This window comes from Haliaeetus albicilla, chromosome Z, assembly GCF_947461875.1.
Source record: "Haliaeetus albicilla chromosome Z, bHalAlb1.1, whole genome shotgun sequence".
Lineage (NCBI taxonomy): Eukaryota > Metazoa > Chordata > Aves > Accipitriformes > Accipitridae > Haliaeetus > Haliaeetus albicilla.
Genome location: NC_091516.1, coordinates 60,450,519 through 60,478,194, shown reverse-complemented (window position 1 = coordinate 60,478,194; position 27,676 = coordinate 60,450,519). Strand labels below are relative to the sequence as shown.

The following is a 27,676-nucleotide window of genomic DNA, read 5'->3' as shown; positions in this document are numbered from 1 at the left end:
TGATAAATGTATAGCCATAAATGTTAAAAATGAGGGAGACCATTTCCAGTGGAAGACACAAGGCCTTTTTTTTAGTCACACAAAATTATCTCCTCAATAGTTTATTTCAGTATTCAGAAATTAGGTGCTGTTTTGGCAAAGTACTCAAGCATGTCAGCTTCCCCACAGATTTCAATACCTTCAACACGCATGCAGGTGAGAGATAAAAACACTGAGAAAAAAGATAAGAAAAAGTCCACTCACTCATAGGGCTGCAGTAAAGCAACTGCATAAACGCATTGTCTAGTCAGGCCATATTCAGTCTCACAAGCATTTTTCCTGTGAGTATTTACTAAATCCCTAATCTTCATTCCTTTTTTTTTAGACCAGAAATGTCACAAAACAGAAGCATATGTGCACACACATGCGCACAGGCTGTCCTTGCATGCTCATCCTTTTCTTTCAAAACCTGTTCACATACAGTAGAACCTTACTCTAGCCTGTAGATCAGATTGCTTTCCTGTTGTAATTCCATAGATGTCGAATTATACAGCCCTTGTGTTTTGTATTATCTACTTGGCACAGAAACAATGCCTGTCTGAAGAAGAGCTATGAAATGAAACAACTTACCTGAATAGCCTCGTTGACAATGGCAAACAAAGGTCCCAATGCCATCTTTACAGATTCCATTGTTGTGACAAGGAGATGATTTACACTCATCAACTTCTGTTTCACATTTCAAGCCTAGAATGCAAAATAAAGGACTGAGAACAGGGAGACAAAATTTGAAGTTGTTCAGAAACACAGAAGAATGTAGGAAAACACACTGATTAATTGCATACATTACCAGACATTCAGGTTTATTATCTTCTCTTCAGATTGTGTTTTAACACAGACCTGAGACTAAATGTTATTAGAAAGGTATGATGCACACTGGGCCACAAACTGATCAGTTCCAGATAGTGGCTCTTAATACCTATCACAAGTAAGAGAGATCACTTCTTGGTAATAGCTGAATAGTAAGTCATCTGTTTGCTTTGAAGCAACTGGGAAGCTAACAATGAAGAGGAGTACAGGCAGATCTAGTGGAATTAGCTGTTTAGAGTGCAAATTTCCAGCTTTTGCTAATCATGAGTATTGCCAAGTGGATTTTCAAATCCACTAACTCCACTAAAGAAATCCCATACAAAATCCTTTTCTCCTAAACACGATATTTGTTCAGTGAGAACAGGAGAACTATCTCTTTTCTAATACTTAAGTAAGGTAAATCTGTGTTGGATATTCCAATTAGTTAGGCTATACTCTTGCACTGAAATGTTTGCTCCTTTATGCTTGGTCATGTTAAGGGCATGGAGACATGTTAGCTCCTCCAACTGCTTCTCAATTTTTTACCTGTATATCCAAGTGGGCATATGCAAATATATCCACTTCCTAATTGTTTGCATGTCCCATTGTTGTGGCATGGTTCCAGGAAACACTCATGAAAGACCTGCCAGAGGCAAGAATGATACAATTATAGTGAAAGTGGAAATACAGCTGGAACAAAATACTCTAATTTGAAACGGCACACCCTATAGTCACTTTGGAAAGCTGGGAAAAAAAGTCACTGGCATTAACTTCTAGCTCTTCCTCTTCGTCTCCTCAGCACACCAATCATTCTTTTCTTCTAGAGAAAAATACCAGAAATCTGAATTATTATTTTAAATTGACCTTTTACTTCGCAAAATGTGATCATTGCAGTTGTTTCCTTAAAACTTTCTTAGCTATGATTCACAGGTGACATTTTATATTATGCTATCTTTTATATGAGAGTTCTCCACTTTGCATCCTTTTACATGAGCTAATCCCTTCCGGCTACTGGTCATCAGGTGAGCTGGTGGGGAACTTCACTGTGTGGCATTATTTTTTTTAATGTAGCAAACCTAAATTAAGCAAAGCCCTAGAGTAAATGGTCAACTAAAACCATAGGACATCAGTTTGTCACCTGTCCATATGTTATATAATGGTTCAAGCCAAATTTATCATCGGTCAGCTTTGTTCCTGTTTACATAATATCCTAACTTTAGATTCAAACAAAGCAGTCCTGTCAGAGTTACAGACTGTGAGGGAGATGGTAGGAGTAAGGGGGCATCTCTGGCAAACATTGTCACTAGAGTAGTTTCACATGACGACTTGCCTGTATTTCAAAGGGGGTACTCACAGCAGAAGGGAGCTCTGCTTTCCTCCTCTTAAGTGTATCTATGTTGCAATAAGTAAAACAAAGATTTTACAACTGGGACTTAGGTGCCTGGTAGCATTTTCTGGAATTCAGCATATGGAAGACAACAGATGACTGAGTGTGGTCAATCTACTTTTTAATAGATTGGTTAAACCTCCTCCATGGAGTTTACATTTCTTTTATAAGTGTGATAAATATTTCATACATCAGGTGAATGCTTCAAGTCCAGAATTTAAAATTGCCAATAGCTGATGCAGCCTCCTTTGTTCGGTGACAGTGCTTCTATGATTACAAAGAGAGTTTCAGTGTTCCCCTCAGGACCATCACTCTCGTCTCTTCAGGAAATATAGTCAGCATAACAATTACATTTAAAAAGGCCTTAGTCATTTACTGCTGCATAAGGCACTCTTTGTTTCATTTGAGATAACATTGGAAAATATATGTAGTCCTTACCTGACTGCTGACTTTGTACTGCTTGCTGATATTTTCTGGAGAGGCTGGTACCATCATTACACTTTGTTCAGCTGCTGAAAAAGTAGAACCAAAACCTTAAGAGGAAAGATATAAAAGTGCTGTTAATAACACTGTACGGCAAAGTCCCTACTCCATGAGGGCATAATAATTGCATGTTAGTAATGCATCTAAAGATATGCTGAAAAAGGTGAATTTGTGGGAATAAAAAGCAAACTTTACAGTAACCACATAGTATTTTATATATGTTTTACACAAATATGTATTTGTAAGCACATACATTTCTGAAACACATATGTGTGTGTACGTATAAAATATATTCTATGCGTATTTATACACACACACATACATGCGTATACATATTTGTATATATATATTTGTATAAATATATGACTCTATAGTGTGTATATATAGTATATATATACTATGTGTGTGTGTGTACCTATATACACACTTTGTATATGTGTACTTTATTATTGAGCCTTGGTATGTATCACACTGTAGCCACTCCTTCTATGTAACACAGAGGCAACAACAGTAGGCAAAAGCAGCTGTGAACATCACTGATTGAAATGGAAGGTCTATATTGTTAGGAGAGTAAGTGGGATGTTTTCTGTTAAGACTACTGCTGGCCATCCTTTAGATGTTCCTTTTATTCACTTTCTCCAGCAGAGATAATTTGGCTTACTTGAACAATCTGCGATGGATCTGGCACCAATGACAGTTGTTGTTCCATAAAAGGGGCAAGACAAGCAGTAGGACTTTCCTGGGTCTGGTTGATAGTAGTCTCTGGGACAAGGGTAGCAAGGTGTCAAACCTGTACGAGAGAACTCGCCTGCAAGACATGGTACTGCAAGAACAAAAGGACATTTTTTTGAGTGATCACTCACACCCCCAACCTACCTGCCCCCACCTCTTTCTGATAAGTTTCTCTTCTCCCCTCATAGTCCTTCCCCAGACTTGAAGGAATAGGATGAAACCTGCCAGGAATTCACAACTCCAGGAGATGCTTATTTAAATTGTGCTGTTACGTGACATTTGGTTCTCAAAGGACTACAGAAATATCTGGGAATTATTTCTATCTATTCCTTTTGCTGCTCTGGGGGCAGCTTTCAAATGCAACTTTCTTTCCTTTTTATCTCTTACACCTGTTGGATTTTTTTTTGTTTGGTTTGGTTTGGTTTTTTCCTTCAAGAAGGAGTAAGGACAAAAGACAAGTCTTTTTTGTACTATTAATCCCTGCAGACTATTTCCCCTGGGAATCTTTCTGGCAAAGCTTCCCAAAGACAGTTGAGGACAATTTCTTGAAAAAAGTTATGGGACAAACTGTGTTAAAATTAAGTATTTTTGTACAGGAGATGTGGAAGCTGTTCCAGAGGTAATAGTGACAAACATCCTGTCATTACCTTTCTCTTCTGTAAGTAAAAAGGTTTTGTTTTCATGTAGGTACCCATCACATATCTCATTTTATTCATCTTTAGATAAGAATCTATCTTGGAAATCAGAAGGAGGGCATTTGAAATAACCAGGGTATCAGGAAATAACTTATAATTTTTGCTGGGAAATGTTGCTTGCTCCACACTTAACCAGAAGCAGAATTCAATCTCAGGCAGGTCAATTGGATTACATTAGCTGATGTTTAAATAACATTTAGAAATTTTTAGAATTTAATTTAAAAAATTTCATAACCCCTTTTGTTACAAACCTCCACAAGCTGAGACATCCACTGCACCTCTTTTTACTGTTGATGTATTTTCTGGGCAAGAGATGCAACTCCTGGATCCAAATGCTGGTTGATATGTGCCAAGTGGACATGTTTCACAGGTCTCAAGACCATTAGGCGAGTAAGTTCCCTGCTTGCACTGAGCTATAAAGCAGAAGAATTCATAAAGATTAAGCAATGTCCAACAGGAAACATGGCTCTTGACCTCTGAAAATAATGCTGAAATCATAACACACGTCACAGGGACTTTTATTTCTAGAGTTCACTCTACTCCGAAGGACTCCATAGGTACAAAGAGACAAAAAAAAGAAATTGTGGTAAGTTACTGATAGTGCATTTGTGAATTATTAGCCAGTTAACTCTCTTCCAATCAGCTTCACAGATGATTTATTGCACCTCAGTTACTCATATTTAATCAACAACATTAATGATAAGACAATAAACACAAAATAAATCTAGCAACTTTTTTTTCAGAACGAGTCACAGAGATAGTGGTGCTGAGGTGCTCAATGCCACAGCACTGTAGTGTAGGATGCAGACATTTTATCTTTGATCATGGTAGAATGGAGAAGGGCTGGCAAGGACAAGAACGGCATTAAGTGTGTTAGTCCCTGCAAAATGGGCTCACAAACTCACAGAATGAAGACAGAAATGAAACAAAGCTTCAAATGCCAGCTCTTCTTGAAACATCTGCCCACGCATCCTGCAAGCCACAGCAGTGGCGAAAACCTGGATTTTTCTCTTTACATATGCATCAAGGGGCAGTTAGGACTGCTCCTCATTTCACAGGCTAACCTAATTCCAATAATCCCACCATGGGGACCAAAAGGATGCCACCAGGCATTCAGAAGTGACTGAAGAAGATAAAGTTCTCACCTTTGCATTCAGAGATGCTCCTAGAGTGTAGATACTCAGTATAGCTACCAGATGGACAACTTTTGCATTCCAGCTGCCCTTCCTCATCTTGGTAGGACCCAGTCCAGCAGCTTTCACAGGTGTGATGCTCCAGAGAGTAATAGGTACCCAAAGGGCAGTTGACTGTAATGTTGGAAACATAAGGTTCCCCTCAGAGTGCACAATCATACATACTTGTCTTGCCTCTGGAGTTCCCATTTAGTCAAACCCTGTTTATGTGAAATGTGACTCCGTTCCTCAGCAAATGGGGTATCTCTCTGGAACACTGCAAAGATCTCACTACGCAGAGGAAATGGAATCCAATTCCCCATCTTAGCTACACATCATCCACAGGACTAATAGGGTTAGAAGACTGCATACTAAGCACTGTTTTCCTGTGTATCACCAACTGTGGATGTGCCTGATTTCCCCATGGGAGTGCAATGCTGGGTACAAAAGTGTCCTTTTTCCCCAGGCCTTGGTTAGGAACGTAAACATCCTCTCCAAGTCAAACTGCGCAAAGCATTTTTGCAGTTTATTGTTCTGGGAGACCACAAGCACTGGACTGTGTCAAACCATAAGCCTCTGCAATCATCCTCTAAAACTCTGCTTTTCAAAAGGATTCTAAATACATGTAAGGAGCAAGTCATTTGGCTTACCACACATTCTCCCCCTCAGCACAGAACCAGGCCTGCAGAAAAGAAAAGCCTTCTCGGTCTCCAGTGAGTTGCTGTCAGCTACAATGAGTTCGGATGCAAACTGAAAAGAATACATAGGTTCCTTATTGAGAGTCCTATTCAGCCTGTTCGTGATTGTCTCCAGAGTTTTAAGGAGCCGTCGCTGGTTTTCCAGTTCCAATGTATCATTCCTTTCATCAGGCAGTGGCACACTAGCTGGGATATAAACAGAAAACACAAAAAGCACACAGATTTAATAGTCAACACTTCCAGTGTACTCTGGAGTATATCAAGAGTGCAACACTTGAGCTTGCCAGTGGAAAGTGGAAAGCAGGGCATGTGCACAATGGTCTCCATGAACATGAGGCTGTGATCTTTCCCCCAGGCAGAAAGTCTGTCATGAAGTGGGGCTATGAAAGTCTCCAGAAAACTGTCATCTGCATCTCCAGCAGGCTTTGTGAACTGAAGGCTAAGTTCTACTGAAGGTATTAGAAACTCATTTTTTAAAAAGAAGGATTAGGGGAAGGACAATATGTTGACTTCTCTCACCTGTGATGTTAAATATTAACTTGATTTTGTGATCAGTCATTGGAACATTCAGCTTATGCCTTTTGACTCGAGCAGGTGCTGCCTTTACAGAGGCAGAGAGATGCTTGGATAAGTCGTCATCTTGTGCTGCATCAACAAAATCATCATAGGAATAATCCAGCTGGTTTGCTGCCCCCCAGCCAGCAGGTCCTGTGGGGCATTAATAAAGAACAAAAGCAGAAGCAACATCATGTGGAATATAAGTGCCTGTACTTATTTCTAAAATACATCCCCAATAGAATGCGGTCTGTTTTGAAGCTCCAGATGACGCATGCTAGCTTTGCCTCCACACAAGTGCCTATTGTACCAACACTTTGACTAAAACAAAAGGAAAAACCAATCTCACTCCTAACTGATAACCTGGAGATCCTGAATCTTGTGCAGTTAGCCAAAGCTTTAAAGAAATACTGCTATAAAAGTTACAGGTTGCAATTCTTTCTCTTCCCCTGTCTTGGATGGACCCTCACCTGCCAGCAACATTTTCTTCAACAATTCCATATTGCTCTCTCTTCCTCTTCCTGCTCAATTACAGACAGCACGGCCTATGCCACATGTCTCCATTGCATCTTTTTCTCACAACTCCTGAATAGTTCTACCATCGTCTGCACTCTCAGAAAAGGCTGGTAGCATCACCTTATGTGTTTATACTCCCCAGAAAGGCATTTCCTGTTACACGTAGTGAGTCAAATTCACCCCCTGTATAATGTCCCTCATCTATAACACACTTTCAACCAGAAACAATTAAACAATTGTTTCTGTAGATAATCTACCTTCTTATAATGACTAAATCTAGAGGTGCATGGGATATTTCATTGAGCAGCTCTTTTTCTAAAAACATGAAGATATAAAAAAATTCTGCCAATTACCTGTTAGCAGTCACCTAGATTATGCTTAATTTGCAGTGGAAACTAGGACAAGTTAACCCCACAGCTTTAAGGTTAATACCATGTCAGTATTCCACAACTAGTTTTCTAAACTGTTGTCTCTTATGACCTGAAGAGAGTTCTCCCCTCCTGCCTCCCTAGTGTAAAATCACGAGAAACTCCAGACAAACAGCAAGAAGGTTATTCTGATAAGAGGTTGACATGAAACAGGAGAGAATAGGACCCTGCATCCTATGCCCTCAACACTGTTTCCTCCAAGTGCCTTTAGAAGTTAGCTCCAGCTGTCATCAATATTCATCCTTACACTGATGACAACAGCAAACTGAACACCCAGACCCCCCTGCCCCGTGTCTGATTACAAACAAATGTGCTCTCAAACTCAGTGAAGCATGTCTAAAAGATGAGAATAAGCAGGAAGCTCTACCAAGTAACTCCACTATAAACCTGTAAAAGAGCCACACTCCTATGACAAAGCACGTATTCTGATGTTGATTTGCCAAAATACCTCATGCTAAGATAAGTAATGTAAGTTACCTGTTTTTAGCCTTTCTGCTCTGAGCACCCCCATGAGACTCAGAAATGCCAAGGACAACAGCAGTACAACATGGACACTAACCTGTTCAAAAATGGACTGAAATGACAACTTACTTGGCATAAAGAAAAATGGTAACAATTACTAGAACTGTCACAGCTTTCACTCTGATATAACTGCAGTCATCCTGCAAAATCTGCCCTTGCATACAGGAAGTAATTTCACAGCTAATGGGCAAACTTAAGCTTGTATAGCTTTACACTGTGAGGGTTCTGTGCTGATCTGAACCAGCGTCAAGGATGCTCCTCATTTTCTTAACAATCTCCAGAACCATCAATTGTACTTTTTCAGTATTTTGGTGAAACTGTATGCTTTTAAAAAGTTGCTTTCTTCCAGGCCAGCCAAACAGGTTTGTAGGACTCTGTCTGTGTGCGCTTTTCTCCCCTTTCCCATCATGAGGCATCTCAGTAAACCTTTCCTCTACACTATATAGGAAGCAGTATTAAAACCAGACAGGAAACACTTCCATAATATTGTTATAAAACCTATTAGTAATTGCTTACTATCTTAAGAGCTCTACAGTTAATTTTAAAAAGTATCTCACACAATACACTGTGTACTTCAGAACAAAAGGTATTAAGCTGTGTTAAACCTGGATGGCTAAGAATCTATGCATCAATAATTACCAATGGCAAATCCATTTTCATAATCGTAATTATATTCCAAGCAATGTTTCTGTGTCTGATCTTCCAATCTGCAGTCAATATCATCAACGTCATTACAGAATGATGGGACCTTCCAACATAAAGAAGAAAAATATTAAAAAATAAAACCATATAGCCTCCTCCTCCCGACTTATAAAAAATTCTAGTTACAATCTAAAGCACTGGTCCTGCCAGTGACACTAGATTTCCCCTTTTATGTCTCTCATAACCTTGGCAAAGCCTGCTCAAAGAAGTATGGTCTATTGAGACATCTGGGAAATAAGAGGGCAACTTGTAGGCATACAAGCTGTTTGTTATAGAAGATCTTTTTTATAAGAGAAGATGTCCATTCAGTTAACCACTCTTGCATGTGAAATCCCAAAATACAGAAACAAGTCCAGGCTTGTTTCTCCCTGCTGAAGATGACAGGAGAGCTCACACCTTTGAAAACATCTGTGGTTTTTCCAGCTATGTAACTTGTAATTCTGTGGGGTTTACAACAATGCTGTCACTTTGTTTCTAGGTTTCAAACCTTGTTTCTTAATATCTACCTCTCCCTCCCATAGAGAGGACTCATGCATTCCACTGAGACCTCAGAGGGCAGGGAAAATCATTTGAGGACAGAAACCACACAACAGAAAACTTGACAGAAACCTTTCTGGTACTGTTGATTTCTTCTCTCCACAAAAGCAGTGGAGATTAGATAAGAATAGATGAATGCATGATTTTTGATAAAACCTATATTCTTTGCTTTTTCCAGGAAGGTTTCAAGCAAGTTGGGCTCTAGGTTGTGTTTTGGAATTGCTTGGCTTTGTCCATATCAATTTTCATTGGAAAGATGGCTCCTGCTGATTCCTCCCGTTTTCAGATCTCTGCTAGAATTTCAAATTCTTGGGAATAGGAATAGGCATATTCAAAACAGCCTTTTTGACTGTTTTCCCAGATTGTTGCATTTTGATGTAATCGCCTGGGCAGGTCACTAAGCATTTTTTCCTTATTATCTTTTGTTTGCTGATAGTAACGGTCTAAGCACTGGAACCTAGTGGTAACTGGCTCTTAGGGGAAAAGAACAGAAATAAAACCAGCCAAGTTTTCTCTACTGGAAGAGAACAAACCTGAAGCAAGGCAAGACAACAAAAGATATTTAGGTCCAAGTGTCAGAGATTGCATGAAGCGTTATGTAAGTTTTCAGATATTTGACAAGGGCTACTGACATACATTGCAAAGTTGCAGGAGTTTGTCCATTAGCTGTACGTGCTAATAATGCTTTTTAGTTAGTAGAGAAGCTTTTAGCATACAGGCCTTGTCCTGGAAAAAATCTCTAAATGCCCAGTGTCGTCTTCTGGCACAATGCTATCCCACTAGGCCTGGACATCTACTCCTGAGACCACAATTCAAAGTCCTGCTGCTTCTACTTTGTAGCTAAGGACAGACTTGTGGCTTAAGAGGGGAAATTGTGATACTGAAGTGGAAAGCAAGAGACACAGTAGAGAAGGAACATGCTAACCCTTCAAGTTCAGTGCATTGCATTCTTAATGATAAGAGTGAGAACTCAGCAACTCAAGAAATCTGAGCAAATTATTTAAATCACTACTACCGGATTTAAGTGCCTGGACTTAGGCACTAAATGTGGAATTTATCTATTTTTCTACATGTATATTCATTTATATTATATGGATATATGTTATACATATTCTATATAAAATATATTTTATATTATTTATATATATACATTCATATTATTAGAATGTATTTTATAATCACATCCAACTTTCAAAAAGAACCCTGAAGATAGGGGACAATTGACTAGGGTTTTCAAAACTGCATAGGTTCTCTTTGGAAGCCTACTGAAAATCTTTGAGTGCCCGGACCCTAAGCTACTTGGAAACTTCTATAAATTCTGTCCTGTGTAACTCCACATTGAAGACTGAACTGAATTACATTAAAATGCCAGTGAATCATCTTTATTTTTAAAGGAGACTTGTCATCTTCTGAAAAAGCACAAATTTCCTTTATGGGTTTCTGTTGTATTTTCCTAGTATGAAATTAGCTGGGAAAAGTAACAATGAGGTACATTTTTAAAAAAGTATGTAAAAAGCAGCAGTATTTACTAACCCACCATTTTACCAAGCGCAGTCTGGAATGCATCAGTAAAGCTATTTAGAAGATTGTTGTCATCACATTGTGTTGCTCTGTAAAGCATCTCAAAGGATTTGAACCCATGGTTTGCAAAACGATTTACTGAAAAATGTTGGAAAAATAAACTTTTAGTGGTCAGTGCAAGAGTTTCAGAGCTAAAAGCAAGGTTGTTCAGGCTAAAACTGGAATACATTAAGCATTGTCTTTAAAACAGCAATCTAAATTCCCAGTGTTGTACACATGAAAACAGATCACTCGTACTTCAGCCAATGCAGTTGAATTGGCAGGCATCAAATTTATTGGGAAAGCTAACAAACATTAAAAAAAGTTGTGTCACTTATTTCAGTGTTTTCTTAATGGAAGAAATCTGTGAGCTGTCAATTAAACTCCCTACTTACTTTTTACTGAGAGAGAAGCAATAAATATTAGAAGTCCCATTACTAATGCTGCTAGGCTAAATATGAAAAATTCTCATCCAGAATCTAAGCAAATCAAAGTTCCTAAGTGTCCAAGTTATGGATTTTGAATTGATAAGATAGCTCTGAAACATAACTCTCATTTGCTCATACCTAAACACTGCTCTTGTTTGCTGAAACCAAGAAATCCACTCTGATGGAAGTGGATGCAACATGGTGCCAAGATGGGCTTCATATGTAGCTCTAATACATTTGTTATTAAAATGTCACCAAAGCTGGGAAATTCCACAGCTGAAGTTTTGCATGTGTTCATCTCAAAGAAAATACAGAAATGCTTCACATTTGGTGATAATTAGATATGTAAGTACAGCATGCAGTGTGCATTCGGATCAGTAACCTGCAAATACTGTTGAAATTCCTATTGAAAAGACAGTGTTTGTAAACAAACTGTTTCAAATACCAGTTCAAAATAATGACAGACCTTGTCTACTTTGCCATCTTTGCTATTTTGTGATTCCCAGATTCAAATTCACTGCTATTTTTGTGTTTTAGACAGCTTCTGAAATAACACATTTAGGGACTTCCAGGCATTCTTTCACAATATTTGTAACAATTTGGAGGCAGAGGACAAAGAAGATTCGTTACCATTGAATAGAAGTCATAATTTCTAAAATATTTTCATTTACTTCCTCATTAAAGATAGTGTTTGATGAATTGCAGATTCATTTTAGTAACAGTAAGACTTACAAGAGCAGCCAGGCCACTCTGCAGAGTAAGGTGGCTTCCAGACACCATCCTCATATGCACAATAGTAGTTTTCACTTGATCCTTCTGAAAAGCTATAACCCTCTGCACAGTGCAATGTGCAATTAACTCCTGCTTCATCTGATGTGCATGTAAAATCACCATTCACAGGCTCAAAGGAGATTTCGCAGGGAGAACCTATGAAAAATACGAAGTTTTATATGTTGATGAATGTGGTGAAGTAAGCAAGCACACAGGAAAACAGTACTGATAGGATTTCTAAAAGTACTTAGTATCAACCTGATCTTGCTTCTGTTGAAGTCTGTGGAAGTATTATTTGGTAATTCCATAAAGGCAGGGTCAAGCTACTGCTAAGTTGTTATCAAACTGTGCCACTGGAATTTGAAATGCAGAAAAATGAAGACTTAAAAAAATTTGTGATACATATGAGAATTTAAAAAACTCAGAAATGCAAGACCCAAACCCTTCTGTACTTCTTCTGCAAAGGTGCATGCTCAAGCATGTACTTACTAAAATAATACAAAACATTAAACTAAATTTTTACATGAACTTTCATACAATGAATTCTAGTAAACTATATTACATCTTGAATTCTGAAACTAAACTTTATCCATTCTGCACTACTGCAACAACACATAGACTTGTCAGAATCATCTTAGGAGGGACTGACTGTAAAACCTCAGTTATGATTTATTTTACAGGCCAATTGTGAAGGAGATTATGAATGTCTGAAAATATTATGTCACAAACACTGGACCACAAAAAGTCTGAGGTGGTGTAGAACTTGAAATAATGACAATTCTAAGCACTGGCTTGTTCTTGCTAAGATTTACAGCATTTCAGAAATTAGCACACAAGTTTGCAACTTACCTTTTTCTAAAAGCTATAACCAAAATTCCTGTCTACATGATTTTAAATTCTCTCTTCACTAGCAGATTTTTTTGTACAGATGTCCAACTGAGACATAAGCACTAGAGAGCAGAGATCAAGTAGAATTTTCATCCTTAATACTTTATCTGCTGAATTATTGTTTGGCCTTTAAAGAAGAAAGTGAACTGTGGGGAAAAGGTGTCTACACAATAAACACAAATGCACCAGTATATCTATAGGTACAGACAACTTCTAAAATCTAAAGAGTGTTCTTGTATCTGCTACAATATTTGTATGTCATTACAGAAATATTTCCATAAAGTTTTCCTTTTTAAGTATGGATTTGAAGTAAGACTTCAGTAACATCTATTAATTCATTTCATGTGGTAACTGTCACTGAGAAAAAATGGATTACCTTAAGTTTTAATCCTTAATGAATCATAATTCCAGTGCTTTTACACCTAATTTGAAGTTATAGGACCAAATTCACTGCTGTGGTTCTTCAGTCTTAGACAATTTATTCATTGGTACTAACAAATATCCTGACTGCCTTCAAGTTACTCCAACATCAAATGGGAGTAACTAGAAGAAAAAGTGGAGACTATATGAAAAAGTGGAGTAGCATTGCATTCTTTATGATATTCAGTTAAAACTATGCCGTACACTCCTGACCAGAAGATTAAGACAACAAACCTTTGATGATGATGTGGATCTCACATGTCCTGTTATTGCCAGAGGGATCCACAGCTGTGTACTGAACTGTTGTTTCTCCTTTAGGAAAGAGATCCCCAGGTGCATGACTCCTAGTAACAGTCAGTGGAGCACCTAGGAGAGTTAAAAGACAACCTAAAACATCAATGAGTAAAAGAGGGTTGCTCACACTATTGACAAACAGAGAAGGAAATGGCAGCATGTCTTCCAAATTATATGTTCTTAAAAATAATTAAGTAAAAAACCCCTCAAAAAATTCTAAACACCAAGGGATCAGGAGTGAACAGGTTGGAGTTCCCTAGCCTTCCACTGCTTTGTGCATGTTTTGGGGTGCACTATCTCACCTGAATTGTCTGAAAATTGTGGTTCTTCCCATGTTGCTGGATACTCATTCTCCACTGCTTCCATGGGTGGTGGAGACCTGCATCTGTCAATTACAGGAGGTTCTGCATCTGCGGAATTTGAACAGATGGCATGACATCAGCTTACGGAACTGCTGCCGCACTCAAATGAAATCTATCATCATCAGAAGTCAGGCAAACAGCAGTTTTAAGTTCACATCAGAAGACACAACAAGGTAAGCTTCTGCAACTGGTAGATGTTGAGGGAATGGACAAGACTAATTCCTCCGCTGAACTCATGGTTTCTGCATTCTGTTTGATTTCTACGGAGCAAACCTTGTTTAACAGGACTGCTGAATAACACAACTGTCTGACAGAAATATTTCAACAATGATTTGCATCAGCAGTGTGCAGAAACCTTGGAAATTTTGTTGGGAATCTTTCAAGAAAAAAAAAGATATATATGATGAAGGCAATAAGTGACAACACAATAAAGCATTTAATCTGTCAGTATGAGGAGAAATTTTAACATTCAGAATGAACAAAAGACCAAAACACCACCCACTGAACTGAACACTGGGGAGCAATGAGTGCACACTATGTGACCCAAGATCAGAAAAGCTTATGGAGATGATATTACTCCTGGGCTTCTACCTGCACACATAAAGGCCACAGTGACTCACAGACTCTTTCTGCACATAATTAGAAGGTTTCAACCACGACAGTCTTTTGCCCAGTGATTTTTACCAGCACTTACCAATAACCTTGACACTGAATGTACAGCTTGCCTCATTGCCCGACTTATCGGCTGCTGTGTAAGTAATGGCAACTTCGCCAATTGGGAGAAGAAACGGTGGTATGAAAGCTGGAGTAACGTGAACTGAGACCTTTTATAGGAAAACACTTGTTATTTAAAAAACAAAGCTGGTTAGTAATCATGATACTCATGTTTCAAGAAATGGCCACAAAATGGTACCCTCAATGTCAAGCCCACTCATTCCTAAAGCAAACAGCCTCTTCAAGTAATGAGGCTGACTTTGTAACAGTGTACTCTGTTGCCCTTCTCAAGACTGCCTTCTTTATAGCAACAGGGATTTAGTCAGAGCTTGGACCCTGACCTGCTGCAGTTTACTGCTGAGCATTAAGAAAACTCAAGACTCATTTGCCTCACTGCACTGAACACACACTATGCCAGCTCAGAACCTGCTTTGTCTGCAGTTCAGCTCTCCAGCTGCAAGGGCAGCAGACTTGGGAGATGAGTGGAGCAGACAGTTGTGGGCTGTAAGTACTTACATATCCAGTTTTAATCTACATATGTTTATGAGTCAATAGCTCACAGATGCTTCAAAACATTCTGGTGTGGCAAAGGAACCCTGCATTTGGAGTAAATGACGCTTACATGCTGTCTATGGCTCTTTCATATGGGTTACAAATGCCTTACGGAACTTCTCTTCAAAAGAACTGGTTTCATGTGAACAAAACAGTTAATCTGACAACCATGCTTTGACAAACCAGTTACAACTAAGAGCTAAGGTACTTGACTTCTACAATGAATGACCCAGTGTCAGCAGAGCTACAGTACCTGACCATGGCTGTGTGAACTTAAACCTCTTTTATTGGGATAGCTTACAGTTTCCAAGTGCAAAAAACTCCTGTGTTTGCAGCAAATTAAAAGCATGCACACAGAGTCACTATTCCTCTGCTGACTCATGATAAAACATTCAGTTGCTGTAACCTGATCATGTCTGAGTCTGTAGGGAACATTACTCTTTATGAAACGGCTCTGGAACAAGTTTTCCTTTTAACTCCATTTTCAGATCTCTGATACCCATAGTAGCCAAAGGCCCATATCTGAACCTTGCATTGGATAGGAAAATGAGGTTTTTCTTTCTCACTTGGGAAGCTGAAACGAGTTTTTACTTATCATAGTGCGTTCTTGTTAGCCTTTTAGATTAATGAACCGGTTTGCTTCCTTCTGAGAAGAGTTTATTAAACTTCTTCACATTCTAAGAGCTCATTTTTAAAGCAGCTGTCTCCATCTTATAAACAAGGGCACATTCTTTCTTTTGACCACATAAATTAACCATATGAGATTTCATGCACTTAAACACCATGCAGAGTCCTGTGACTGCATAACCCTAACCAAGACAGAAAATGCTAAGTTCTCAAGATACAAACTTTTCAGAAGATTTTTCTTCTACTCCTGTTTATCAGAAGAAATAAATTCTAGTGGATCATAAAACCAATTTGAAACAGCTAGCTATAGAAAGACTGCCTCCGGTCAAATATATAGATTTTAACTTGCCTCATCGCCAGAGTTATCCTCAGCTGTTGGTACCTGCCAGCTGATATTAGCAGAGTTATGATGTTCCAGAGTCTCAGTCTCAATATTTTCTGGACAGTGGATCCGAGGAGCTTCAATATCTGATCCAGAAGAAGACAAACTGGTTTTATATGTGGGATTATAGAAATAAAACCTCTAGAATGGTTAGACTTCAACTTGTTATAATCACTGGTTTCTGTGTTACCTGGAATATAAATGCACATATTTTTGCAAACTTCCTGTCTCTGTCCCTTTTTAATTCTTGCATACAGGCTTACACATAAACAGTAAATTCTCCAGGGGAAGGGACTATTTTTTGCTGTATTTTTGTACATCACTGAGCATAATGAGACTCTGGCTTCTACATGCAACCATCCAAGAAATGAATAAAACAGAATGAATTTGTTTCTCTTATTGTTCATCCATTCATTACCCATATATACTCATTAAGAAGGAATGGCTTCTCTATCCTTTCAGTGTCCACACGCATGACACATACAGATGAAAACACTTGTTTCTGATAATCAGTGACTTAAATAAAAAAAAAAAGTATTTGTGACATGATATATATACTACAAACAATACAGTAGTGACTCTCAAATTCCCTGGAGCATGGTGTGCAACTGACTTGAAAAGAAACAATGGCAAGATTTCTGGCACCAGCTCCTGGAAATGTTCCTTAATAAACTCCTGCTACAAATTATTATGTAGGACAAATGGAGTCTTCTTGTGACATATGTGACAATGCTGGATGGTTTCAAAGGACTGGTGGTACAATATGGGTAATGACACCACCAACATTTAAGCCTCAAGTTTCTCTGACAATGTACTTCTTCAGTTCCCTGGCACAGGGCCTCCCAAAACATTTGTGGTCAGGTTATTTTATTGCTGTAGTGTTGTTTGATAAACGGTCTCTAGACTCATGAGACAAGGACACATTCAGCTCTGAACTCATCTATACCCAGGAGGCTTTAAAACAACTCAGAACTGATAGCATTTATATTTTTATTACTAAATAGTTCCAGTAAAGACATAACTCAGGCAATTAAACCTCTGTAATTAAGAGTACAAAGCAATAAATACAAGGGATTTTGCCTTCCTCTGAACTCATTCTGATGAAAACTTTATTAGAATTGCACTCTTTTAAATAACTACCACTTATGGTTCACACTCCCCTGACCACAGCCTTCAGGCTGATGCAAATTCCATTTAAAAGTGAAATTCTGTAAAAAGACTAATAAGTAAGTCAGAAAGAAAATTACTATTTTGAACTGGCCAGATATGTTGGCAGCAAAATAGAGAGAGACAATAACAAGAATGAAAGCAATTGAAATGCAACTGTTCATTTTTACTACAGAGGAAAAACCTTCAGAGTTTCTTGGTGCCTCTTATTTTATGGTTTTATGTACTCGTAATATCTAAAAGCTTGAACCCAAGCCATGCTGCTTTATCTTGATCCAAACACTTCAGCTTGTAGCCTTGCGCTAGGACCCTCAAATATTAAAAATTGTGGTTTGGCACAGGTTTATACAAAAGATTCAGAGAAACCATGTGGTACATCAGAGAGTGGGAAATAATATATTTAAGGAGAGGGATAAAATCTTCCTGGCCATTACAGAGAAAAAAGTTCCCACCTCAGTCTCTGTAGTGACCTGGCATGATGACTGCCATAACTGTTTTCTGTACTGTTCTTTCATTCAGTGGCTGGAGAGGGCCCCAGTTTGGGATGGAATTGTTAGTTCTAGGAGCACAACAGTTCATGAAGAGGTGAACAGCATATTCCCAGACAAACTCCACTTTTGCTTGTATCCTCCTATAATCCAAAGCCAAACTCCTTCCAACTCAGTGTGCATGCGTGTAAGGGAATAAATAACATTTCTAGAAGAGGTGGGTAAACATGGCAGAACCATACTCAAATGCATGTAACCATCTTCTGCCCGTCTTTATACTCTGTGCACTTGTGTCAGCCAATGTTGGCCTTAACTCTTGCACACTGTTGCTCAGAGCATGTCAATAGCCATAGTCAATTCAAAGACAATGAAAATGAACCAACCCTCTATAGTCTGTCTGTCAGCCAGGGTTTACAGAGTGTTTACAGTCTTGCTCTGACTACAGGGCTTACATAAACCTGTGCTAAACCAGTAACAGTAACAAGTTATTTAGTCTATTGTTAGGAAGCTTTCACTTCTACTTTGAAATTTCGAATTTACCTGCACACCAGGCCTTTTAGCAGGCAGCTCCCTGACAACAGACTTATGAGATGGATCCCAGGAGAGATGGCTGATGATGAGCACTGTAAGATGGCACTCAAGCAACCTCTGAACTCCACATTTTTATTACAAACTACAGGTAGTTCTGACAGCCAAGCTATAATGGTACAGGCCACACTTCTTACAGACTGTTTAAATCATGCTTTCCCCAGTTCAAACCTGTCCTCACACAGTTACTTGCTGTGTGCTTCCCTTCAATGCTGCACACGCATACACAGAAACAATTTTGTGCTGGTCTCTACCTTTACACAGAGCGTCCTTGATGTTTGCACTCCATCTCCCAAATGAAATGCACCTTAGCTCCTCTCTAGCTCCAGACAAGATGAATCCTTGGGGACAGCTCAGCTGGCACAGAGTCCCAGAAATGGCAGGCTCCAGCCCACATCTGGGAGGGAGAACTGTTACACCTGCTGGTTTCTGGAGGACAGGGCAACGCATTTCTACAAAAGACCAGTAGGACATGTCTTTTAAATGACATACATGAAGTATATGTTCAAAAAAATCTGCAAATAAAGTCATATGGCAACTCAGAGGAAACATAAAATACACAGACTTTTTAAGAGTCTGCGTGAGCTATGAGTGCATCAAACCAGTAAGACTTGCTGAAGCTTTCTACTCCGGTGCTGACTGAAGTAAACAGCACCCAGGATATCAGGTCTTCTGCTTTCTTGCTCATGCTTGACTGGGACAGAAACACGGTATTTTTCATGTGGCTCCACTATATCTGACTCTGTTTTGTTTTCTTTTTTGTCTTTACAACGTCATCTTTCATGGTTGCTTTGTAACTGCATTCCCTTGCCTTCTGTGGAAACCAGACCTTCATAGCAGAAGAGAGTTAACTTCTACCTGTTGCCTCCTACAGCTTTTATACTGTCTCTTGAAATAAAAATGAGAGAAGAGAAAGGACACCCTGCCACGAGCTCACTGTAGGTTACGTACATAGCATGTGATTTTGCCTACCACATTCCAAACCGAATGAAATTTGGCTTGGTCTTGACCGTGTTCAAATGCAGACACAAAGACTTGGTGACCATAAGCTGCAGCTGACCTTCTCTGTAATGTCAGGAAGAGCTGATGGCTGCTTAAAGGCTTAAAATGGAAGTTTTGAACTATTTTATTACTAGAATTCACTACAAATTCTGAAGACCATTCACATCAAAGTGTAAACTTCCAAAAACCACAATGTGTGCAAACAGATTCAATTGTCACAAAAGCTTTTTTCATTTTTGAGCTGTTGTTTCTACCATGTGAAGCAAGGAATGTTATTTTTACTTCAAACATGGAGGAATTAACAAACAGGGCAAGAAGGGGTGTCCCATGAATGGCATCCATAGACTTTCAGTAACGTTTCTTACAACAGATAATAGACAAACACGCAAGAAAAATGCTTCATTATTTAGTCAATGAGAAGACTTGTAGCTCATTAGCTAGTCAGTAAAAAAGCAGACAGGTCTTTACATAAAGGGCACACAAAGAACAACCCAACCCAGCTACAGAAGGGAAAGCTCTGTTCATCCCTCAGCAATCCCTTAACGACACAGAAGTGATTCACATTCAGAACGCTTCATATCCCTTTCCTCTCCTCTCCCAAAATATGCAGTGAGTAACTGAAAACTGGTTCTTCTGCATGAAACAAAATTTAAAGAGTTTAAGTGTCCTAAGACTTTCCTGCCTTTAAACCCTCAATACTGAAATCGTGTTTAAAGTCCAAGCAATTGATAACCGCACTTCATTTCAGCAGGATGCAAAGATCAAAAATGTTAACACTTTTGTTCACTTCAGGCAGACACTGTTGGCTATGCAATGTAAAACAACTCCATCAGAAGAAAAACCCCAAACCCTAACTTTTGGTTGCTCATCACAGGAAATTAACTGACAAACAGCAGAAAGATCAGAAATTGGAAAAAAAATGTTTGAAAAGACAAGCTAAAAGCACTAAAATGTATACTACTCAAGGAACAAGCAGAAGACAGGCTGTGAAATGCATAAGCATGAAAACCAGAGAAAACTGCAGCTCTTCGGGAAGCACTAACAGCTCTCCTGATTGAGAGCTTCCGACTATACTAGCAAAATCCTAGTAGAGCACAATCCTGAAACATCTGACAAACATTCAGGATAACCTTTGGTGTATCTAGCCCGAGGGAATCTCTTTTAGGTAGGACACGTTTTTACGAGGAAAAAAAACCCCTGTAATAGTGTTGTTTAGCTTTTTTATCTCTGCTCAATTCCAGAATTTGATCAAGCTGACCCAGGAAGACTGGACTTTATGGGGAGCAAGAGCAATATCCATGATATTAGTAATATGGATAGAGAATTAAAAGAGAGAGAGGAAAAAAGCACTTCTAAGGAGAGACAAGAATCTGCTTTTGTCTGCAACTGCCTGTGGTGAACCACAACACCGTATTATAATTCTTAACATCAAGAGGAACTTCAATATAGTAACAAAAGAAAAGATTACCAAGCAAATCGCGCCTTTTTCCTTAACCCCTTTGCAAACACAATGTTTCAGGGAAAGAATTGGCCAACTGCAATTACAAGTGTGGCGTAGTAATTCTTTCAACACTAGGTGGCATCAACACCCTGGATGCCATCTGTATTTTCACCTTTCTTCACTAAACCTTGAACAAAGCAAAGCATCTTGCAAAATTCATTAAATTTAACGTGCTGGATATTAATCTTTTGCCAACTGGGAAGGAAACTCAAGACTGTGGAAAATTTTTTTTCAAATTGGACAAATGACAAAGCTTCCCTTTTCAGCAATATTTTGTTTGTAAGCCATCTATAATACATGTAACCTACCCAAAAGTAACTAATTGCTAACAGCACCTTTCATGAAAAACATAAAAATTTAAAACATATGCAATAGTCAAATTTGAATTAACTTCCAGTCTCTTGGAAAAAGATGCGTATGACAACAGACCTCACAGAAGTGACTAAACAATCCAGGCCACGTTACAGTACAGTGTCAGTTATGGTTACAGGTGGTTGTAGTACAGTCTCAGAGCTAACTTTTAAATATGATAAACTTTGCACTGATGTGAGCCCAAACTTAAAAGCATTCAGAAAAAGAGCTAGAAGAGCAGCCCGAGGTCCAAGAAATCTGTTTCAAGGTAAGAGACTGAACCCAATTCCACTTCATTTTTCTAACAGAGGGGTAGGAAATTAATAAATCATCAATTACAAATGTCTAAATATAGCAGGATTTCTGGTATCTTTTATGCAGCAGATAATGTATAATAGTTAGGAGCTATTCAGACTGAAAATAAATGGAGAATACCTCCATGATAATGATGAACATTCAGAAAATGAGTACAAAGGGTAGTTTCTGAGGAGGACACGGTATTAGTCTTCTGATTTGCATCCTTCCCCAAACAGAACTCCACACATCTATATAGAACAAGGTTCTCAGCAAGCTTGTTCTAACACCAGTAACAAGAAGCAACACAGATGTCTTCCAGCTAACACTCTTCCCTCTGTGACAACCAAAGGTAACTTTTATACTGGATTTTCAGACTCAGCAAAAATAAGCTATTACCATGGGTAATCCAGGAATGGAGGCAATATTGCATGGTGTGAAGAAATCTTCTGATACAGAGTAGAGCTGGATTTTAATAATCAAAATGCTAAGCTAGGAAGGATGAATTCAACTGATGAATACAATTAATCTTCCAATTATAATCTTCCAACAGGATTTCAGGGTCCCTTCTTTTGAAGTTAATTGAAGTTCTTCCACTGACTTCAACAGAAGAAAGATTAGGATCTCTTAACAAACTCTCTTGATAAATTAATACTTGTGGATTATTTTTATAATTTTAGACAACATATCTACAGTTAGAAATTTATTCTTGTCTCATGCAAAATCCACATTTTTAAGGCTGCAGTAGAACAGTAAAAAATAGCCACAGGTTCAAGCCAAATCACCTTACTGGCATCACATTTACCAGACCCAGGTGACATATAGTTCACCCTGACTTTAGGGAGCACTGGATCAGCTTCTGAATTTCTGGACTTTAAGCCTGTGGGATTTTTTTGCAGTCTACCCTTAGAAATGTTTCAACTGTATTTCTTCTTCCTCTTACCTTTCTAAGTTAATTTAATATCTGTCACTAGTCCTAAATGGTTACTTCTGAAATCTACAATCCGTTATTTCTGGAACAGCAATATATGCTTACCTATCCCTGCACAGCTGGTGTGACCTCTGAATCCTGACTCAGAGTTGCTTGGTCCCTAACTTGCCTAAACTCTTATTTCCTACTGGGAGTTCAGCAAAAGTGACAACCACAACTACTAATTACATCTCTACTCGGCACTCACAGTGCCTGGCTCACAGACCTTAGTCCTTGTCTGAAGGTCATCTTTAGCTTTAAGATGGTAACTCAAACCCCTGGTTCACATTTAATCTGTAGTATACGCTACAACTTGCATGTTTCCTACAACACATTGTGTTACAGTGTCTTAACACTCACCAGAAGTAACAACCTTTTAGCTATCAGCTGTCTGTACTGGATTTCCATGATAATCTGTCAACTTTCTCCATTTACAAATTCCTTTGTCACTCCCCAACTCCTAAGACTTCTATAAAACATCCATAGACTAATCCTCATTCCTATCTTAGCTTCACCAGATATTAAAATAGGGAGAGTTTCTCACTCGTGACAGCATGTCAGAAAAGGCTGCACTCTGACATGAACAGACAGCGTGATCAGATACCTACCCACACACTTTGGCTCCTTTGAATCCCACTGTGAGGTTCCCTGGCAGGTGAGTTTGCTGTTTCCTTCTATTTCATAGCCCTCATTGCAGGTCACAAAACATACTGTCTTATAGGAGATATCAGCTGTTGAACAATTAATGTGTCCATTTTCCGGAGCTCGAAGTTTGGGACATGTTCGAACTGCAAAGGCAAAAAAACCCACCAGTTCACTCTGCAGCACTGAGAATCAGTGGAGTTACACTAGTTTGCCCAGGTTTTCAGGGGTAGGACAGGTACTGGCTTGTACACTAGTTACAGTAGTTTGTACAAATTTAGAGAATCGGGTTGGAACAGGGCTGATTTTTTTCAAAGGCTTGATACCTTCCTCTTCCTGAAACCAAGTCTTACATAGCATGTATGAGGTTGGGCACACACTTCCGAGCTCACCTAAGTTCTCATGTAAGTCCAGGCTAGCAAACTAACTATGTTCAGAAATGTTCCTAGCCATTGAAGGCACCTGGCACACAGCGTGTAGCCTGTGCTACTAATGTCTGTAAGCCTTCAAAAAAGGACAGCTGCAGGCAAATGGAATCCTGTGGAAAAGTGTGTGTCTTTGGAAGTTTCTAATCCCCCAGCCATGCCTGTGAGTTCTTTGGGGGATCTCCAACTGGCAGTCTGGTACAGGCTGAGTGCACGCCAGGGAAAAGGCTAAGCTTATTAACAGGGCAGATGACAGTGTCCCAGTGCTCGGGAACATTCTCAGGCACTCTGGAGTGTATGTATTGATGTAGACGCAGACACATGTGAGCCTCCACATATCAGAAGAGCAGATATTCATCATAGCGGGGGGGGGGGGGCGGGGGTGAAAGAGAGGAATACAAGGTATTCATGGACAATGGGACCATGAGAAAGGAAAAGGAAAAAATCAGGCTGTAGCTGAGACCGTTTCAGGTGTTGGGCTCCCCATGGAGGCAGTCCTGGCTGCTGCTCAGCACAGAGGCCTTTCTCCTGCCCTGTCTCACAAACACTGCAAGCAGTGAGATGCCAAGGAGAATGCAGTCCTGTGCAGGATGTGTGTGCAGAAAGGGAAGTGGGGCATGGAGGGTGATCCTCAGATTGTCTTACAGTTTTGTTACTGAATCCTGATGCTGTAATTTAACACAAAGCTACACTGCAATTAAGACTGATCCCAGAAATAGCTGAGTGATAGTACAAAATAAAAAGTAGTAGCACTGGTATGGCCTGGATTTATGTTGTTTCAGTGTCATAACCTCAAGCTCTTCTATAAGGACTTCTTTCCTTTGCATTGCCTCCTGCTCCCCTCCTCTTCAGCCAGTATCTTATGCTCCTGCATTTGCCCCCTTGCTACCCTCTGGACAAGACTGAGCTACATACACAATGCCTGGCCTTTGGGTCCCTTGAACAGCTAAGCTGTACACACCTACTGTCTGGCCATGACTATGTGATGATGATATGTGTATGACAACCGGGTGATAGCAAGCCCAAATGTGTAGATGCCTGCTCGGGTCCTAGTGCATCTTTTGCTTAAATAGTTCATGCCTCTTCAATAACCAGCTATTGATTTTTCACAATCAGTGGAAAACTTGCATGGTTGAAAACCCTGCTCTCAGCTGAAGCTGGCAAATACTGCTCGGTATGTTTGATAGTTATTAGGGGGAGAAAAACACAGAAGGGCAAACATTGTAACTGCTCAAAAATATAATCAAGAACACTGGGGCTCCCTAAACTCTGTTCTCCCTGGATTGTTCTCCACAGCTTCTGTTGCCCTTGCTGGCAGGAAGGCAAGGTCTGGTGATGGGTGGCTTCAGAGATCTGGATGACTTCTCCACTGTGGTTTGGGATGGCAATTTTACTAACGAACCCATCATCGCTGCCACCAGGTACAAAGCAAACCATGAGCTCCTCTCCAAATGCACTTGAAAGTAAGCCAACCTGGCAACTTTCTCTCCTTTTCCCAGTAATTGTTTACTCTGCACACCAATGAGACAGAACACGCCTACAAGTGGACACACAGACTGAACAGATCACCCTCAAACTAATAAATGGACAGATACCCTGAGCACTCTTTCAAATGAAAGCCAGCTGTATAAATGCCAATAACTACAAGCCCCTCAATGCTACAAAAAACACATGTTAAATAATGTCTTTTTTGAAAGCAGCTATAGTGGCACCTGATTGGAAAAAAGCCTGTAGCAAAACCCATGGATATGGATAGGAAAAAAAGAAAGAAAAAAAGCCATTCAAATGCACCTGATATATCTTTGCATTACCACTGTCTCATATTTACTCTCTGAAGGTACTATTCCTCTTGTGCTTTTGTATACACAGGCATCCTCTAGGAAGTGCATTTAAGAGTGTTAAAAAGATCCTGAAATGTCCATCTTGCAAGATGCACTCTGAGCTTCAGAGCAGCTTCCTAATATGCTGTATCTTAACTGTAGTAGAGTGAGTAAGAAAGACATTTTTACAGCTGAATCACACATGCTTTACACAGAAGTGAATAGGCTTTCTCTTTTAAGGTTTCTATGGAAGCCTTTAATACCCAATCTGTGGTAAAAGCAAGCAAATGCTACCAAATTCTACAGCATTACTGAGAAAGCCTGAATGAAGAGCATTGAAGAGGCTCTCAGCAATGTTAATGCACCTACAGAGAAGGCACTCCCTTCATCTACCTGGTAAGTCTAGCCACCTCTTCTGGAAGGACTGTATAGCTGTAGTGCTCCTGCTTTCTCAGTGTTTCACCGTTCACGCTTACTCAGTGTCTCAGTATGGTTCTGGCAGAAACCTGTAACTGAGCCTGTGTTATCCTGGCTCCATGCATTAAACACAAAACCATCCTGTTGTCAATAAGGCATTTTCCATGACTAAGAAATATTTCCATAAAGCCAGTGAAAACAACAACAATGGTATATTCTGCTTGCTCTGGGTTTTCTCCTAATACATTTTTCTGGATTAAATACATGCTTTGTAGTTGTTTTTTTCATGGGTCACTGTTAATTGCATAACATGACTGCATTAATCACTTTCCAACACCACAGCAGATTTTAGCTAGCAGAACAGCTAAGGAGTACTTAATGTCAAAATCCAAACCAGTGCAAAGGGATTTTCCTTCACTCTCCCTTCCTAATTTATGTGATAAAATACTCCTGGGATTAACAAGACAGCTATAAACTGTGCCTTTGATCTTGCTCCCTTTCATAGTCTGAGTAAATTGAGACTAGCAGATCCAGCACATGTAAAGGTAGGATTTTTAAATTTTTTTTTTTAATTCAAGTCTTCAGTATGGTGGAGAATGGCACAAAAAAAGCACAAATATATCCTTTCAATGCTTCGAAGGATATTAATTCAGCATCAAGACAGTATCTCAAGGCAGACTTTTCCCCCAACTTCCAGACAAATTCCCTGTTAAAGGAAGATCATGCACCAACACGCAATAGGTGAATATTTTTAATGCTCCAGAAAGTTTTCCAAGTACTACAATCTTCCACTTCTCTACAGACAGTGAAGATGAAGGATCCTTTCTTTGTGGCTGACTGCAGCTTTCCCCAAATTTTTTGCACTGGAAGCTACTGTGTGACAGAAGCTTTGACAGGCAGGTGCTCTTTCCCACTATCCCAGTCTACCTGAAGAAGCATGCATCTTCAGTTTATGTTTTGACTGCTGGGAAGTCAATAGCTCTAAGTCTAGCTTCTCAAGATACCCTTATGGTACTGGCCAGCAATTTATTTTCTATTGAAAGCTTCCTGCCTTCTGTCACTGGAAGCTATAAAGGAAGACTAAGTTTTCCAGGATTATCTGAAGAAAGTCCTGCAACATAAGCAGAAGTGGACTGCTATATAAGAATGTCCTGAGGAACTCATCTCTAGCTCAGATCCCTCCTTTCAGAGCCATGCCTTGCTGTTCCTTTAAGAGCTGCAGTGTTTGCTGTAGTGGTATAAAGTGCTAATGCATCCAAGGATCTACCCTAACTCTCTCCCTGAACTCAGTGCCAGAGCAAGTTACAGAAGGAGCTGATGACTTCTTATTTACTAGCTTCCACTGCAGCATACTAATGTCAAGTGCATTCAACTCAAGTTAAACATGTTGAACTGCAACATGTGGCTGTTGAGATGAGGGCTGCTACCTGTTTTTTTCAGGCCCTCCTTGGAAGACATACCAGACAGGGCTACATGGGGATGCTGCTCACCTAAATCATCAAGAACCCAACCTCAAGCAGAGATGAGTGATAACAAAACAAAACTGTGCTCCTATGTACTTGAAAGAGCTCCAGAAATAATGTTTTCCAGGATGCTCTTTCCCATGTCTCCCCCCTATCACACCTTCTGGTTATTTCTTTTTCAGCTGACATTCTCTTACAGTCAACTTCTAGGACACTGCCAGTTGTTTCCTAGTAAAACTCCACTCAAAATTCTTCTGAAGACTATGCTCAAGGCCCAAGCTTTCCTGTTTTTCATAAG

General features: G+C 39.4%; 1 protein-coding gene across 3 annotated transcripts in view; it reads right to left on the bottom strand.

Moving 5' to 3' along the window:
- Positions 1 to 27,676, bottom strand: part of SVEP1 (sushi, von Willebrand factor type A, EGF and pentraxin domain containing 1) — a 128,153-nt gene that overhangs the window by 53,066 nt on the left and 47,411 nt on the right. The window contains exons 6-22 of one of the 3 annotated variants that reach the window (XM_069776420.1): positions 23,220 to 23,399; positions 18,748 to 18,945; positions 16,218 to 16,336; positions 14,670 to 14,799; positions 13,916 to 14,023; positions 13,554 to 13,685; positions 11,973 to 12,167; positions 10,790 to 10,911; positions 8,653 to 8,761; positions 6,512 to 6,700; positions 5,945 to 6,178; positions 5,268 to 5,429; positions 4,374 to 4,535; positions 3,357 to 3,518; positions 2,651 to 2,745; positions 1,372 to 1,468; positions 610 to 723 (exon numbers count right to left, since the gene is read on the bottom strand). In XM_069776420.1, coding sequence (XP_069632521.1) covers positions 610 to 723; positions 1,372 to 1,468; positions 2,651 to 2,745; positions 3,357 to 3,518; positions 4,374 to 4,535; positions 5,268 to 5,429; positions 5,945 to 6,178; positions 6,512 to 6,700; positions 8,653 to 8,761; positions 10,790 to 10,911; positions 11,973 to 12,167; positions 13,554 to 13,685; positions 13,916 to 14,023; positions 14,670 to 14,799; positions 16,218 to 16,336; positions 18,748 to 18,945; positions 23,220 to 23,399 — 2,508 coding nt within the window. The remainder of the gene's footprint in view (positions 1 to 609; positions 724 to 1,371; positions 1,469 to 2,650; positions 2,746 to 3,356; positions 3,519 to 4,373; positions 4,536 to 5,267; positions 5,430 to 5,944; positions 6,179 to 6,511; positions 6,701 to 8,652; positions 8,762 to 10,789; positions 10,912 to 11,972; positions 12,168 to 13,553; positions 13,686 to 13,915; positions 14,024 to 14,669; positions 14,800 to 16,217; positions 16,337 to 18,747; positions 18,946 to 23,219; positions 23,400 to 27,676) is intronic. The other 2 variants (XM_069776421.1, XM_069776422.1) reach the window with 2 other exon arrangements.